General features: G+C 47.9%; 2 protein-coding genes across 2 annotated transcripts in view; both read left to right on the forward strand.

Annotated features, from left to right (window-relative positions):
* The window catches only part of LOC139311654 (zinc finger protein 721-like), a 34909-nt gene extending 26915 nt beyond the window's left edge, over positions 1 to 7994 (forward strand). The window contains exon 6 of the mRNA XM_070936140.1: positions 5116 to 7994. Coding sequence (XP_070792241.1) covers positions 5116 to 6734 — 1619 coding nt within the window. The 3' untranslated portion in view covers positions 6735 to 7994. The remainder of the gene's footprint in view (positions 1 to 5115) is intronic.
* A 652-nt stretch (positions 7995 to 8646) lies between these two features.
* Positions 8647 to 16868, forward strand: LOC139309263 (H-2 class II histocompatibility antigen, A-Q beta chain-like). The gene is given in 4 exon segments (XM_070933316.1): positions 8647 to 9254; positions 9644 to 9711; positions 12472 to 12743; positions 16824 to 16868. Coding segments are annotated over 4 exon segments (447 nt in total). The 5' UTR covers positions 8647 to 9192.
* The last annotated feature ends 264 nt before the right edge of the window (positions 16869 to 17132 follow it).

Here is a 17132-nt window from a genome sequence, read left to right on the forward strand (position 1 = left end):
CCAGGCGGTGGCCCTGGCAGAAGGCCTCCTCCTGAGCCAGGCGGAGGAGCAGAAGGAGCAGGTCCAGTTGCAGGTGAGAGACTTTAGGGAGCTCAGAAGGGAATAGAGAAAGTGGTTGAATACTTCACCCTCCTTCCCAAACTTCTCTGGCGTTCATCATATGTGGCAATTGTTCCCTTGTTTTCTCACTCAACCTCACAGAAGGATATTGGGGGCTTTGAGGTTGTGTTCCAAATATAAGAATCCACTTTATTTTATGTGAGGTACATTAATTCTGCTTCTTTTTTCCTTCCTCCTGTTTGAAGTGCTGCACTGTGGAGATCAGAAATCCTGAGGGAAAGAAGAACCCATCAAACCCCCCTCAGGAGCTATTTTTCAGGAAGATCCTTTGGGAAGATCCAAGTCAGGATATCTCAGGAGGTAATGAAAGATCCTCCGATTTCCCATCTGTCTTAACTTCGCTATCTCTTCTTTTCTATAGAATATCTCCTCCTATTTTGTTAATTATGCATTTTGTAATAATTTATTCCTTACAGAGAAAAAAAGAATGAAGATTTCTGGTTTTTATGACGGGGATCAAACAGCGGTTGAACCTCCAAATCAAGTAAGAAAGGGAAAAGTTATTAGATTTCTATTCTCCTTTAAAGAAGTGAAGTGGGTGTGCAGAGGGCTCCCTCCTTCTATTTTCCCCCCTTGTTTGGCCTGGATTATTTTTCTGTTCTTCCACAACATGGAGACCAGAATAGCAGGTTCAAGTTCCTGTCAGCCAGTATAGCTTCCTCTGGTCTTACCAAGGCATTATAAAGTCCTACCAACACATGTCATCTTGATTCTGTCCCTCTTAATGCAGCCTATGATTCTGTTGGGGGTTTTAATGGCAACTGTAGCATAGTGCTGGCTCATGTTTAAGTGGTTGTCCACTAGGACTCCAAGATCCCTGTTGCCCTTACTACTGTTGAGCCAGGTATCACCTATTCTATGCCAGTGCATTCTTTCCTAAATGTAGAATCTTACGTTTCTCACAATTGATTTCAACCCTAACCCTAATCTTTCGATCCTTCCATATCTGGAGTTTATCTTCTGGAACGTTGTTATTCCTGTCAACTTGGTCTTGTCTGCAAATATGATGAGTTCCCTTTCTATCCTCTTGTCTAAATCATTGATGAAGATGAACAGATCTTGCGAATCCTCCTGTTCTGCTCTGTTTTTTCCGTGTTCAGGAGAGTCTTGTGTCCTTCGAGGAGGTGGCTGTGTCTTTCTCTGAGGAGGAATGGTCTCAGCTGGATCCTGAACAGAAAGCACTGCATTCAGAAGTCATGCTTGAAAACCATAGGAACGTGGCCTCTCTGGGTAAGAGTTCTCTAGTCCCCAATCAGAGAGTTCAAGAAGACAGATTATAGTTAGTTTTTTTATTTAAAAACCACTAATCAGATATCGTCTCCTGGGAGGGAGAAGGAAAGGATCTGGCCTTCTTGTACTCCAAGGAAGGAAAGAGTCAATGTCTCTTTGCTTAGATGCTTTCTGTGCCATTTCTCACCTGTATTTTTCCATTTCTCTTTGAACTTACCTGTGGGGGCTGAGAAGAACGAGGTGTGCTTTTATGTTTCCTCTGGAGGTCATGTGAGAGGAGTGTGTAGTCATTTGTCCTCTGAAACCTCCAAAATTGTGAGAACAGAATTTTCACACTCAGCCCATGGAAGAGCATTCTCCCAATCCAATTCAAGAACAAAGGCCTCATGCAATGTCAGTCAGAGCATCCTAGGGTTACAGGTAATTCCCAAGTTATGACAGTTCACTAAGTGACCATTCCAAGTTACAACTAGCCCTCCCCAAAGTACTTAAGATTCAGTCCTGAAATTACAAATCTTGCAGTATCACAGACGTCTTTCACACTTACGAATGACAGCAGAGGCGCTGCAACATTCCCCCACCCTATCCCGCCGGGACTCACCATATTTTTCAGAGTATAAGGGGCACTTCCCCCCCCCCCCCAAAAAGTGGGTGGAAATGTCTGCATTTTATAGAGTGAATACAAGCCTGTTTTTGGCCTCCCAAATCCTCTGTGCGTCCTGTTTTTGCCCTCCCTGAAGTCCAGAAGCACCCTGCAGGCCAAAAATGGCTCCGCTTTTGGCCTTTGGAGGCCTCCTTGGGTCCCATTTTTGCCCTCCCCAGTGTCGGGGAGCTGAGAACGGGATGCACAGAGGGTTTGGAAGGGCCAAAAATAAGACCATTTTTGGTCTGCAGAGTGCTTCTGGACGCCGGGGAGGACAAAAACTTTTCCCCCCTTTTTTTCCTTCTCTAACCCTTGGTGCATCTTATTGTCCGAAAAATATAGTACCTTGCGACAATGTAGCGAGCCGTCAGTTCCTTTGCCTACCTCAGTGCATTTGCAGAAAAAAGAGGCCTAAAGTAGTGAGAGATAGGTGACATCAGTAGTGGGAAATCTAGCACTATTGAGCTCATGTGATCTCACACTACAGTGCTTTAGGCCTCTGTTCACTGCTAACCAAGGCCTACATGAGGTCCAGAGCAAAATGCTTTGCAAAGAGAGGGAACGGCCTCTCTAGTTTTCAGAGACTTTTGCCCTGGATCTCATGCAGTCCTCCGTTCTTAAAAGAACGCAGGCCTAAAGTACTGCGGTTTGAGATCATGCAAGATTAATAGCCTGAGCTCTTGCACTACTGGTCTCGTGTGATCTCCCACTAAAGTACTTTAGGCCTTCCGTTCTCTGCGAACAGATGCCTGTACCAGATCCGGCCAAAGAGCCCTTGCAAGCCAATGAGACTTTGAGGCAGTGAAATAGCCATTCTTGAAACCTCCCAACCTTTCCAGTCTCAGCATGAAGAGCATTTACAAGCCAATGGGAGGCTTCAGCAAGGGATTTCACTCCGAAGTCTCATAGCTGGGATCAAGGAACAGGCCGAGTGGGGTTCCTGCCCACCAGACGGATACTGTGGAGCAGCTGCTCCAAGGTACATTTGGGAAGAAGGAGCTTGTTTCAAAATTGTTTCATTTTCTCACAAGTCTCTGCTGAAATTAACCCACCCCAATAAATCTTAAGTTTTCTCCTAATTCCTCCTTGGATGTTTCCCCTGATTATTATGAAATTCAATGTTGAAAAAAATAAGGTCCTACATTTAGGCAAGAAAAACAAAATGCACAGGTATATTATATGTGGTACCTTGCTCAATAGTAGTAACTATGAGAGGATTCTTGGAGTCCTAGTGGACAACCATTTAAATATGAGCCAGCAATGTGCAGCAGCTGCCAAAAAAAGCCAACACAGTTCTAGGCTGCATAAACAGAGGAATTCGGCTGCTCCCTGGATCAGATACTGTTTACTGTTATGAGTCCCAAGCAGCAGGAGACGAGGGCTGCTTTGCGCCACCGGCTGGCGCAAATATGCTGAGGCAGAATGCTGATGCCACACAAATCCTGATGCCGCACTACAGCAGAGAGAAGAAGCCGGATTTTGCTTTCCATTGCAGATGCCAGATCGGCCCCTGCAAGCTCTCCTCTCTCGAAGAGTGCTCACTGAAGTGGTGCAGGAAACTTCGGCTGGGCTCCTCGGGAGACAAGAGCTTGTAGGGGCCAATCTGGCATTCACAATGGAGAGCAAAATCTGGTTGGGGCTGTTTTGTGCCACCGGCTGATGCAAATATACCGAGGTGGAATGCTGATGCCGCACAAGTTAAAATTCGGCTTCGCTCCCGCATTTCTTTCGGCCCTTGGTGCTCTGCACACCTCAGTCTCTCAGGGAGATGCTTGACTTCCTCTCAGCCCCAAGACACTGGCTGGCCCATGAGATGAGAGAGAGAGAGAGAATCAGAGAGAGAATGAAAGAGAGAGAGAAAGAGAGAGAAAGTGACAGAGAATGAAAGAGAGAGAACGAGAGGAAGAATGAGAGGGAGAGGGAGAAAGAGAATCAGAGTGAGAGAGAGAATGAGAGAGAGAGACACACAATGAAAGAGAGAATCAGAGAGAGAGAATCAGAATGAGAAAGAGAGAGAGGAGAGAGAGTGCCTGAAGGACCCCATCCCATCACTGGGAGTCCAGGCGCTTCAGCAAGCGGCATGCTGGATTCGTATTAGTGGTCTGCAGGATTTCAATGGGAAGATTCCGAAAGATGCCCTAATTAATTCATGAGCCACAAGCCAAACTTCAAAAGAAATACAGTCATTATTATGAGCACCATTTCGGCAGTATTCGGATGCAGTTAGAACTAATCCCACGTAGATTTACGTTCCCCTATGACCCTGTCTCTCCCCTCCTCCCTGGCCATGTAATAAATCACATTCCCCAGTTAACCACTTTGGCTGGCTGTGAAACCCAAAACACTCCTACTGATTAAAACTATTAAAACATTGAAATTATGAACTTTGTGGTCCCTGAGGTCCAAAAGACTGGGGACCCCTGGACTAGAAGACCTCCAAGGTCCCTTCCAACTCTTGTTATTCTATTCTATTCCTTAACTCAAAACTGACTAAGTGAGATTTGCATATATATACCATAGATAATTGTAAAGAAAGAGATGTTTTCTAGATATTTTCAAAGCTTTCATGACTCATGAATATAGAAATCATCATATCTATATACACCACTGTAGGCATGGAAATATAAAACCTAATGGAATTTCGGAGAAATTCAGAAGGAAATTCACTTTACTTTCTACGCTTTGATCTTTTTCTCTAACCTTGTTATCATTTTCTTTTCCCTTTTGCTTTGAAGGTAATAATGGGCAGGAGAACCAAGATTCCTGTGAACTGTTGCAAGTGATCAATGCTAAAGATGGAAGGGAGAAGTTTGGAATTCGAATGGAATTTGAAAGCCATGAGAGAAACCACTCAAAGAATTGGTATCAGAATAGCTCATCTTCTACTGATGCTCCGATACAAGACTTTCTTGCCCAAAAAGAGAAAATAAGGAAAAAATATACTGGAAAAAGTGTGAAGCTAGTAAAAGCTAAAGTAGAAGTAAATGAACAGGATTTAACCCAAAACAAAGGAGAAGATGCTATAAGAAGACACAACGGACAAAATTACAATGGGACATTCATTCTTTCTCTTGGAAATAAATTCCTTACATCTCAAAAAGTGATAGACACAAAAGAGAGACATTTATGTTTGGAATGTGGAAAATGTTTTAGAACAAGCAGGCAACTTACTATCCATAAAAGGATCCACACAGGGGAGAAGCCATATAAATGCATGGAATGTGGAAAGAACTTTGCTCATAGCAGTACACTTACTATCCATAAAAGGATCCACACAGGAGAGAAGCCATATAAATGCATGGAGTGTGGAAAGACCTTTGCTAGTAGCTGTAGACTTAATTCCCATGAAAGGATCCACTCAGGAGAGAAACCATATAAATGCATGGAGTGTGGAAAGACCTTTGCTCTAAGAGTTACTCTTGTTTCCCATAAGATGTTCCACACAGGGGAGAAACCGTATAAATGCATGGACTGTGGGAAGACCTTTGCTGAACAAGGTAATCTTACTTCCCATAAGAAAATCCACACAGGAGAGAAGCCATATAAATGCACGGAATGTGGAAAGAGCTTTGCTTATAGTAGTGACCTTAGAAGACACAAAAAGCTCCACATAGGAGAGAAACCATTTAAATGCATGGAATGTGGAAAGACCTTTGCTCAAAGAGGAAAACTTACTTCCCATAAGAAAATCCACACAGGAGAGAAGCCATATAAATGCACGGAATGTGGAAAGAGCTTTGCTGAAAGAGGTAATCTTACTTCCCATAAGAAAATCCACACAGGAGAGAAGCCATATAAATGCATGGAGTGTGGAAAGATGTTTACTCAGAGCACTGGACTTACAAGACACAAAAGGATCCACACAGGAGAGAAACCATATAAATGCATGGAGTGTGGAAAGACCTTTGCTTATAGTAGTGACCTTAGAAGACACAAAAAGCTCCACACAGGAGAGAAACCATTTAAATGCATGGAATGTGGAAAGACCTTTGCTCAAAGAGGTTATCTTACTTCCCATAAGAAAATCCACACAGGAGAGAAGCCATATAAATGCATGGATTGTGGGAAGACCTTTGCTCAAAGAGGTAATCTTACTTCCCATAAGATGATCCACACACGGGAGAAGCCATATAAATGCATGGAGTGTGGAAAGACCTTTGCTGAAAATCGTAATCTTATTTTCCATAAAATGATCCACAAAGGGGAGAAGCCGTATAAATGCATGGAATGTGGAAAGACGTTTACTCAAAGCACTGGACTTACAAGACACAAAAAGATCCACACAGGAGAGAAACCATATAAATGCATGGAGTGTGGAAAGACGTTTACTCAGAGGACTGGACTTACAAGACACAAAAAGATCCACACAGGAGAGAAACCATATAAATGCATGGAGTGTGGAAAGACCTTTGCTTATAGTAGTGACCTTAGAAGACACAAAAAGCTCCACACAGGAGAGAAACCATTTAAATGCATGGAATGTGGAAAGACTTTTGCTCAAAGAAGTAATCTTACTTCCCATAAGAAAATCCACACAGGAGAGAAGCCATATAAATGCCCGGAATGTGGAAAGAGCTTTGCTGAAAGAGGTAATCTTACTTCCCATAAGAAAATCCACACAGGAAAGAAGCCATATAAATGCATGGAATGTGGAAAGACCTTTGCTCAAAAAGGTAATCTATCTTCTCATAAAAGGATCCACACTCAGGAGAAACTATATTGCAGTAGCAATTCCACTTAGACTTATATACCACTCCACAATGCTTTACCACACTCTGAGCAGTTTACAAAGTGAGCATATTGTCCCCAGCAATCTGGATCCTCATTTTACCCACCTTAGAAGAATGAAATCATGAGCTGGTCAGGATCGAACTTCTGGCTGTGGACAATTAGCCTGTAGTACTGCATTCTAACCACTGACCCACCCTGTCTCTATAGATTTATATGTGTATGCATATTGTGCCTTTCTGATCCAAATGAGACAAGGTTGAATTCAACAAAATGAAACTTAGGAGAAAAGTAAGATTTTACACCTGGGCAGGAAAAACATAACTTGAAACCTAGCTCAAAAACAGTAATTGGGAGAGGGGCCTTGGGAGTCCGAATCGATGATCACTTACACGTAAGTCACGTGTGCGCGGCAGCAGCCAAAAAAGCTAATATAATCCTTGACTGTATAAACAGAGGCATAGAATGCCTGTTTAATCACAATCACATGAAGTATTAGTACCGTTTTATAAAGCCTTAGTAAGACCACACCTAGAATACTGCATCCACTTTTGGTCATCACATTACAAAAAAGATGTTTAAGCTTTGGAGAAAGTGCAAAGAAGAGCAGCTAAGTTGATTAAAGGCCTGAGGACTAAATCATATGAAGAACGGTTGCAGGATTTGGGTATGGCTAGGATTAGAAGTGACATGATAGCAATATTCCAGTACTTGAGAGGCTGCCACAAAGAGGAGGGGGTCAATTTATTTTCCAGAACACGAGAGGACAGGAGAAGAAACAATGCCTTGAACTAATCAAGGAGAGAAGCAGCCTCGAATTAAGGAGAATCTTCCTTACAGCGAAGACAATTAACCAGTAGAACAACTTTCCTTCAGAGACATTGTGGTTGCTTCATCTCTGGACGTTTTTAAGAAGAGACACTTGTCTGAAATAGATCCTATAGGAATATCAGTAGATCCTGAAATGGTATAGGATCTCCTGCTTGAGCCGAAAGTGCAGATAGGGGCACCAGCCGCCAACGACTCGTACTGGGCTTAGGACTTCAGGCACCAGGGCTCTGTCATTTCGTGGATGGACAGAAGGAGAAAGTTGTGTCTTTGGGGAGGGGTCTTTAAAAAGAAAAAAAAATTCTTCCGATTCACTAGTGGATCCAGAAGTGAATTAAAATCTCTCTCCAGCAACTCCCATCTCATCCAATTGGAAGCCAAAAATGTTATCAGTACATTTTTGTCTAAAATTAGGTGTAATTTTGGGTTGGGCCATAAAAATGATTCATGCCATCTGATAGTCTGTTAACTACTAAAAGTAATCTGTATGAGTTGAAGAGGTTTCCAATAAAAATGCCAAATTAAAACTTTTAATTTCCACTTATTTAAAAATGCTCCATCCATTTTCCCTCAACAGTGAGAAACATTGTTAGCAAAGTACTTGGAACTGGAATGGACCTTTTAAGGAGACCCCCCCTCCCCCATTAATCCGTCTAAGAATTTGTTGTAAATCAGAGGTCCAGGATTTTGCTCTATTCCAAGATGTCTCTCTGATGTCTCTCTGAGAGTTTTATTCTTATACAGTTTTACACAAGCAGATAAAAGACAGGACAGCAACAGCATCCTAATTGGTTAGAAAATATTCACCCCCCTCTCAAGATGCCATCCCCTCTAGGTAAGATGAGATCATCCAGATCAGAGTCAAAAATTAGATCATAGAAGCAGGAAAGACCTACAGCGCATGAGCTAAGGCAGTGTGCTGCTCGAAGCTTGGCACCGTGACCTTTGACCTACCTCTACAAGAATTGTGCCAGTTAGAGCATTTGGTGAAGGAGGAGATCAAGAGGGATCCCGTCCAAGGCTCTGCGGTGATCCTGGGATCTGCCTGATCTCGTCAGCCTCCAATTACCCCCACTTTCCGTTCCACACTCCCTGCCGCCCCTATCCCGGGCAAGCTGTATCTGGGCCTGGGACCCCTCCCACCTCTTTCCCTGGAAATCGCCGGTTCCTTTGGTTGGAAGGAGGCTGGACAGTTGCAAGCGTAGCCTGATCTGGGCAGGTGGCTCCCTCCGAAACCCCCCAAATCTTCCCCCTCAGCAAGGATCTTGACATAGCTCTGCCAAAGCCTTGGTACATCCTGGAATCAGAGAGTGGCCAGGGCTCTGGATAAAGTCAGTTCCATGTGGCATCTGAAGTAACCAACTTGGACTTCTCTTCTGGGTCCTGTTGTGTCTCTCCCGTCCCTCCAGCCAAGCCCTCTGTCACCATCTACCCCACCAAGGTGGACCCCACTTCCCCCAACACCATCCTCCTTTGCACCACGATGGGCTTTTACCCTGTAGAGATTGAGGTCCAGTGGCTAAAGAATGGGCAGCCGGAGAAGGAGGGCGTAGCCTTTGGGGAGGAGCTCCAGTCAGCCCCAGGCCAGAGCTGGGTCCCCCCCCCCCGCAGCTGAAGGAGGTGGCAAAGTCTGAATCTGCCCCATGGTTTCCCGTCTTTCTCTTTGGGGAGCTTCTGGGGCAGCATCCATGGCTTTTCCTGGGCTCCCCCTGTCACTGCGTTATTTTATTTACCAGCTGAGCTTCATATTTCTGGACTATCAGACTTTCCGTACCTTGCCAAGAATTGTTATCAAAAGCTACTACGCATGTCCATCCACCCACATTCCTTCACACACTTCCCTTTGTTCTCTTGCCACGGGTGCCGGTTGCTGGAAAGCAGCTGGCCCGAACTATTTCAAAATGTAGCAATTATTTTTCTTAGTTAGTGAGATGTTTTATTTTCTTTATAACTAATAAATGAGTTTTATTAGAAAATATTTCTTCGGGTTTTCTTTTCAGAATATTGCAACTTGGAGAAAGCCACGATCCATCCTCTAATTAATCAGGGTGATTTTTCCCAGAGCCAAAGATGGGATTAATAGATGCCCTGACACCCCCTGCTGCTGCTGCTGGGGGCGCTGGCTCGGATGCCTGGAAGCGAAGGGGGGAAGGAGACCCCCGGTAAGGAGGGGGCTCGTGGTGGGGAGAAGAGGGGCTGGGCGGGACCGTCAATGCTCCTGGGGAAAGAGGGGAAAGGAAGGGGCTTAAATGCAATTTATTTGAGACAACCTCGAAACCTGACAGCGGGAGCCTCAGAAACCTCAATCTCCACGTGGTCTCTGCTCCCTGCCTCACTCCAATTCGCCCAGAGGGAGTCACTGTTGTGACTATAGTGGGGAAGGGGTCGTGGGAAGGCGGCCAAACTGAGATGGGATGTAGTCGAACCTCCCTCGCTCCCGTTCCCAGGAGTGGGTGGGAGCTTCCCGGCCCCGGATTATGCCCGAATACAGAGCCCACAAAGTCAGTTGCATCTAAAGAGGAAGGCGTTGGAGAGCGAAAGAGCGAAACTGAGGCATTTTCAGACCTGACTCCACAAATGCCCCCCAAAATATAAGAAAAAGAACTTTTGCAACTTCAAAAACATCAGTTTTTTTCTTCTCTTGAGGCTGTGAAAGTCAGACAAGATTTGAGCCTCGATCCATTCTGGGGGACCCTCTGAATTTGGGGAGGAGACCAAGATTCCCCCACCCCATAACCCCCCATTGCCCGATCAGCAGCTGGGGGGAGGGGGAGCCACGGGGGGAACTGATGAATGGGGGGAGTTCTGAGTTGCTCCCCTTAATTGGATCCCCAAATTTATCCCTATTGTGAAAGGGGGTGGAGGCCCTCCCTTTGAGATGGTATTGGGGGGTTATTTAGGGAGGGGGAGAGGAGAGAGCCCCGATTCTACCCCAAATCCTAGAAGAGCTGAAGATTCTGGGAGACCCCAGAAGGAGCAGCCCGGATGTCCTCATTTCCCCCTCTCCATATCCCCCCCCCCAAGGAAGAGAGAGAGCGAGGCATACTTGCTTTTATCTATGTATATTATATTTTTAGGGTGCCCATCTTGTCTGAAATGGTCTGAAGGGTTTCCTGCTTGAGGAAGGGGTCGGACTAGAAGACCTCCAAGGTCCCTTCCGTTAATCTGTTCTATGATATGACTCTGGGCAGTTTACAGATTATAATTGAAAACAAAATATATTACAATATTTTAATGCATATATTTTAGTAGATAAATTTAGTAGATAAAATACAAAATTGTGCAAATTTGTTTTACCTCCAGCCCAGAGTGTTTGCGGTGGTCTCTTCACCCCCTCTCCCATCCTTCCTGCCGCTTTGAGGGGGGGCACAAAGACGCCCCAGCAGGATCCAAAGTTCTCGGCCGAGAGGAGCTCTGCTGGACCAGTTGAACTTCTGCCTGCCTTTGTCCACCCTGGGAGGAAGGGGGGGGCACAGCAGGATAGCCCCCCCACTTTCCCCTCTTTTCATCCCCCTCCGGACCCCCAGCAAGTTCCCCTCCCCCTGGGACCCCCAAAATTCCCCCCTCCCTCCAGGGAGCGTCTTCCATCAGACAGGGGGACAGAGGTCGATCCCGAGGCCCCTCATATGTGGGGTGCCGCAAGGGTCGGTCCTCTCGCCTCTCCTGTTCAACATTTATGTGAAGCTGCTGGGCGAGATCATCCGAGGTTTCGGGGTGGAGTACCATCAGTACGCTGATGACACCCAGCTGTACATCTCCACCCCGGATCACCCCAATGATGCCCTTGAAGTGATGTCCCGGTGCCTGGAGGCCGTACGGATCTGGATGGGGAGGAACAGGCTCAGGCTCAACCCATCCAAGACCGAGTGGCTGTGGTTTCCGACGTCCCGATATAGCCAGTTGACGCCATCACTGACTATTGGGGGCGACTCATTGGCCCCCACGGAGAGGGCTCGCAACTTGGGCGTCCTCCTGGATTCACGGCTGTCTTTAGAAGAGCACTTGACGGCCGTGACCGGGAGGATTTTTTATCAGGTCCGCCTGATTTGCCAGTTGCGTCCCTTTCTGGATCGGGACTCGTTACGCACGGTCACTCATGCCCTCGTTACCTCCCGCCTGGACTATTGTAATGCTCTCTACATGGGGCTCCCCTTGAGGAGCACCCGGAGGCTCCAACTGGCGCAGAGTGCGGCCGCGCGGGTGGTAATGGGAGCGACATGGCGCTCCCATGTAACACCTCTCCTGCGCGAGCTGCACTGGCTCCCGGTGGTCTTCCGGGTGCGCTTCAAGGTTTTGGTTACCACCTTTAAAGCGCTCCATGGCTTAGGGCCTGGTTATTTACGGGACCGCCTACTACCACCAATAGCCTACCACCGGCCAGTACGCTCTCATAGAGAGGGACTCCTCCGGGTGCCGTCAGCCAAACAGTGTCGACTGGCGGCCCCTAGGGGGAGAGCCTTCTCTGTGGGGGCACCTACCATCTGGAATGAGCTCCCCCCGGAGATACGGAGGATCCCGGATCTGCGCTACTGCCGCCGTGCTGTGAAGACCTTTTTATTCCATCAAGCGGGCTTGGCCTGATCTCTTCCCTTTTTAAATATGTAAATTTTAATCTGTTTTTAAATTATTGGGGTATTTTAATTTGTCTGGGCCAAAAAGTTTAATTTGATTTTATCGGGTTTTTAAATTTTGTATATTTATGTATTTTATTGTTGGCTGTTCACCGCCCTGAGTCCTTCGGGAGTAGGGCGGTATACAAATCAAATTAAAGTACAAAAAGTACAAAAGTACAAAGTCTCTCGCAGCAGCTCTCCCCCTCCCCCTTTGCGCCTGTGTCCCTGCTTCTCCTCTACTAGCGGCTGGGAACGATGGGCCCTGGAGTCCGTCCTGACGGGCCTTCCTTCCCCTCCTCCCCCTCGCAGCCCATTTCCTGCACCAGACGAAGACCGAGTGCCGCTTCCTCAATGGGATGCAGCGGCTGCAGTTCCTGGACAGGCAGATCTACGGCCGGCAGGAGTTCGTGCGCTTCGACAGCGACTGCGGGGAGTTCGAGGCCGTCACTCCGTTGGGGCAGCCGGATGCGGACAAGTGGAACAGCGACCAGGTCTTCCTGCACTAGACGAAGGACCCCGTGGACTCCTTCTGCCGATACAACCACGAGGGTCTCCACAGGAATTCTGTCATTGGCAGGAAGGTGAGTCGGGGGAAATGCCGGGACCCCCTTTCATTTACTTATGTATTAAGATTCTCCCGGATAAAGATTGACTCGTGATATATATATTCTAGCCTCTCAGATCTACGAAATTTATTCATTTGTATTGACGGATATTTATTGATGCTTCTACACCTCCCACCTCCCTCAAAGAGGGGCTCTGAAGGGGGCTCAATATAACACAACTCCTAAATAAAACAAATGTATAAAAATGAAAAGTAAGGTTGAAAATTCAATTACAGTGTAAACATTTGAAAATTGTACCATAATGACAATTAAACATGAAAAGGGAGGAAAATATTCCTTTTTTCCCCCACCCCTAAGATCCAAAGTCTCTTCCTGTCCAGAATCTGGGATCCTTTTGATCTCCTCCCATAAATCCACCCAAATAGGATTTCTCAATGATTTTTTTTAAAAAAAAAAATATTTATATGCCGCCCTTCTCCGGAGACTCAGGGCGGCTTACAATGCGTTAAGCAATAGCCTTCATCCTTTTGTATATTTTATACAAAGTCAGCTTATTGCCCCCACAACTGGGTCCTCAATTTACCTACCTTAGAAAGGATGGAAGGCTGAGTCAACTTTGAGCCTGGTGAGATTCGAACATGCAGTAATTGCAGGCAGCTGGTCTTAATAACAGGGTGCTTTAGACCACTGTACTACCAAGGCTCCTATTGATTGATTGATTGATTGATTGATTGATTTCTCAAATGTTTGAAACTCTCTCTCTGTCTCCCCACCCCCCCCTCTCACGCACACAGATCCTGCGTGGCTACAGATAAAATATCAAACCACAAAAACAAACCATCAAACCAGATGCTTCAGCCCCAGAGGAGGAATCGGGGCTCTGAATTGGGGGGAAGAAGCCTTTTTCTCGGACTTTTGAGTTGGGCGGGGCCAGAACGAGAAGAAATACCAATGGGAATTCTCCCTGCTTGAGCGTCATCGGTCTCCGGGCAGAGTCCTTTGTGACTTCACCTGAAGGAGGAGAGCTCGCCACAGAGAGACAGCGGAGAAAGTGGGAGGGGGATCCGTTCAGTCTTGGGGGGTCTGTAGCTTATTGGTGGCGGTTCACGGCAGGCCCTGAAGGGACCCTCCACTTGCCTCTTTTCACTATTCTGACCCAGACTTTCCTCTGTGTGCATGGAGGGGTGGACTAGATGCCCGTTTAGGTTCCCAAACTGCCCCAGGCGTTTGAAGGGGCGCCTGGTCCTTCCCTGAAAGGGGCCTTTGGGCTCTCTCAAGATCACTTGGTGGGGGGGGGAAGGTCTCTGAAATGGGTGGACTCGGGGGAGCTGAGTCAGGAGGAGAAGGGGGGGCTCGTGGGTGATAAGAGAGAAAGCGCAGCTCCACTGCCTGTTAGGATCCCCTGGCATCCCCCAAAGAAAACGGGGCAGCCCCACAGTCAGGGAGGGGCTGGGAGGCCAAAGGGCTGCGGCTGAGAAAGGCCGAATCCAGGAAAGGCTCTTCCTCCAAGATTCCTTGGGGGAAATCTCTTTTTTTCCTAGGCTGAGTATCCCAAGGATTCTCTCTGGCTGCTGAGGGGTCCCAGTCCCCCCCACCCACTCTGAGCAAGGATCCAGATTGAAGCTCCCCCCCCCTCAGCTGCCTGATCTATACAGACTCACACCCGCCCCATGGCTCTCGGGGCCACCCTGGGGCTGTGGGACATTTTCCCAAAGGGGGAGTTGGCAGTTCTTCCCCCCCCCCCCCATGGCAGCCTGGAAGCAGAAACATTTGGAGGTTACACAGGGATCGGGGCCAGTCCAGTTCATCTGTGGAAGCGGTGGAGGGGCAGTTTTATTTCCTTTTTTTCTTATGTCATAGTTTATACTCCTTCAATTCCCCTCCCACTTCCTCCGCTTCTCTGTCTGCTCGGAACTAGCTCTTCCATCAGGTGAAGTCAAGAGAGACTCTATCCGGAGACCGATGACGCTTGCAGAAGGGAGACTTCCCATTGGTCCTCTTGCTCTTTTTGGGCACTCCCAATTCCGAAGTCCGAGGAAAACGCCCACTCTCCCCCAATCCAGACCCACCGATTCCGCTTCTGGGGCTGGAACTCTGGGAGCATCTTCGTCTTTCTCCTCCCCCTTTGGGGGCGCTTGTGGGGAGCCTCCATGGCTTTTGCTGGGCTCCCCCTGAGGCTGCTGGTGGGGGGGCTGGACCGGATCCCCGGAAGCGAAGGGGGGAAGGAGACCCCCGGTAAGGAGGGGGCTCGGCGGAGGAGGAGGGGACTGGGAGGGAGGGACCCCCGGAGGGGGGAAGAAAGTTGCTGGGTCTCCAGAGCCTTCAACAACCTCGATCTCTGCGTGGCCTCCTCCTCCCCCTTTCTCCCCATATTCCCCCCCCCCAGGAGGACGGAGAGGGATCCCCCAGTTTCACGACTGTAGCCGAAGTGGGGGTCGCAGCCGGGCGCCTCTCTCGATCTCCCTCCCCAGTGCCTGGGTGGGAGGGGGCTGCATGGAAAGAGGGAGGGGAGGAAAAGTGAAAGAGGGAAACTGAAACCCTATTTTCAGCCCTGAATCCCCAGAAGGGAAAAGAGGCATTTGAACGAAAGTCTTTTGGCTTCTTCAGAAACTTCCGTTTTTCTTCTGAATCTCAGATTTGGGGCTTTGAAGGTCAAGCAAGAGGGGGGCTTCCGTCCCTTCTGGGGGAGCCCCTGAATTTGGGGAGGAGACCAAAAACCCCCCACCCCCATATTGGGACTCCTCTGAAACTTTCTCCTCTCTGAGAGGCTTTTCGGGGGGGGGGCTGCAAAGGGTATTTTTGGGAGGGGGATAGGAAACAGGTGTGACTCTCTGTCATCTACAGGCAGGTAGTTAGGCTGAAGATTAGGGGGAAGAAGAAAAGCTGGGGGGACCCAGGGAAGGTGAAAGTTGAAGGGCTGGGAGACCCCGGGGTGTCAGTCTAGATGTCCTCATTGTGCCCCCTCCCCATATTTCTCGCCCCCCAAAGGAAGGGAGAGTGAGGGATATGGAAATTACTTTCCCTCCAGCCCAGAAAGTTTCGGGAGGTTTCTTTAGAACCCACGTTCCCTGCAGAGAGGAGATCTGGTCGACCAGTTGAACTTCTGCCTGACTTTTTATACGTGGGGAGGATGTTGGAGGTCCCGCATCCCCTCCCCCTCTTTCTACTCCTCCCCGCCTCCCTCTCCGGCAAGTTTGCATCCAGCTGGGACTTTGAAAGTTTCCCCTCTCTACCCCAGGGGGCGTCTTCCATCAGTCTCTCCGGGAAGGTCTCCCACCCCTTCCCCTTCCCATGTGGATCCCTCCTCCTCTACCTGCGGCTGGGAGCGATGGGCCCTGGAGTCCCACCTGACGGACTTCCTCCTCCTCCCCCTCGCAGCCCATTCCATCTTCCAGCATTAGTCGGAGTGAAGCCAGATTCACTTAACAACCGGGTTACTCATTTAATAAATGCAATAATTCGCTTAATGACTGTGGCAAGAATGGTCATAACACGGGGCAAAATTCATTGAACAAACATCTCACTTAGCAACAGAAATTTTAGGCTCAATTGTGGTCCTAAGTCGAGGACTACCTGTATATGCATATATTTCTTTCTATCCCCGATTCATTTCTATCCTATTCGGGAACCTCCCGTCTCCCTCCCTCTTCCCAGCCAGAAGTCCCTCCCTCTCTTTCACTGCTCCAGAAATGCTGTGTTTGGCACTTTGGGATAAAAAAATGTGGGTTTTTTTTAACCTGAAATAATAATAAAAAAGAATGGAGTCTCTTCACCTGTTACCCCCTTCTTCAGCTAGTCTCATAAGACAGAAATAGTACTATCCCAGTCTCCCATGAGTCTCAGAACAGACAACACAAAATGTCTGATAAAGCCTGAAAGTGGTGATTTGAGATATCACCCCACTATGGCTACACAAACATCTTGAGCTACATAGGAAAAAAACCCTGACTAGAAAAAAAAAAAGGATAAAAAGGAGCCTTTTGGTTCATATATATATATATGAACCAAAAGGCTCCTTTTTATCCCTTTTTACTTGGAAGAAGAAAACACAGGTCCCCCACAAAAAGCCCCCCCCCCTTCTCTGCACCCCAAAAGAAACCGAGAAGCCAAGAAGAGAAACGCAAAAGCCGCTGGACGTAAAGAAACCAACCCCTCCCCCCCCCCCCCCGGCTGCCTTATTTGTGCCTCGGAAGCCCGGATGGCGGCGGCGGTTGCAGGAGGCGGAGACCCGGGAGGCGGCGTCCCCGAGAGGAAGGCTGGCCGGAGGGGAAAGGAGGGCCGGGGATCAGGGGAGGGAAATCAGGGCGCTTCTCTGACGGGATCGGGGTCCAAGGCGGCCGCTGCTTCAGCCCTCACCGCCTCAGAGGACAAAAGACCCACCAAAGGAGCCTCTGGATCTCCAGG

The sequence above is a fragment of the Pituophis catenifer genome, unplaced genomic scaffold (genome assembly GCF_029215685.1).
Source record: "Pituophis catenifer annectens isolate HBS135680 unplaced genomic scaffold, rPitCat1.0.hap2 SCAF_2, whole genome shotgun sequence".
Classification (NCBI taxonomy): domain Eukaryota; kingdom Metazoa; phylum Chordata; class Lepidosauria; order Squamata; family Colubridae; genus Pituophis; species Pituophis catenifer.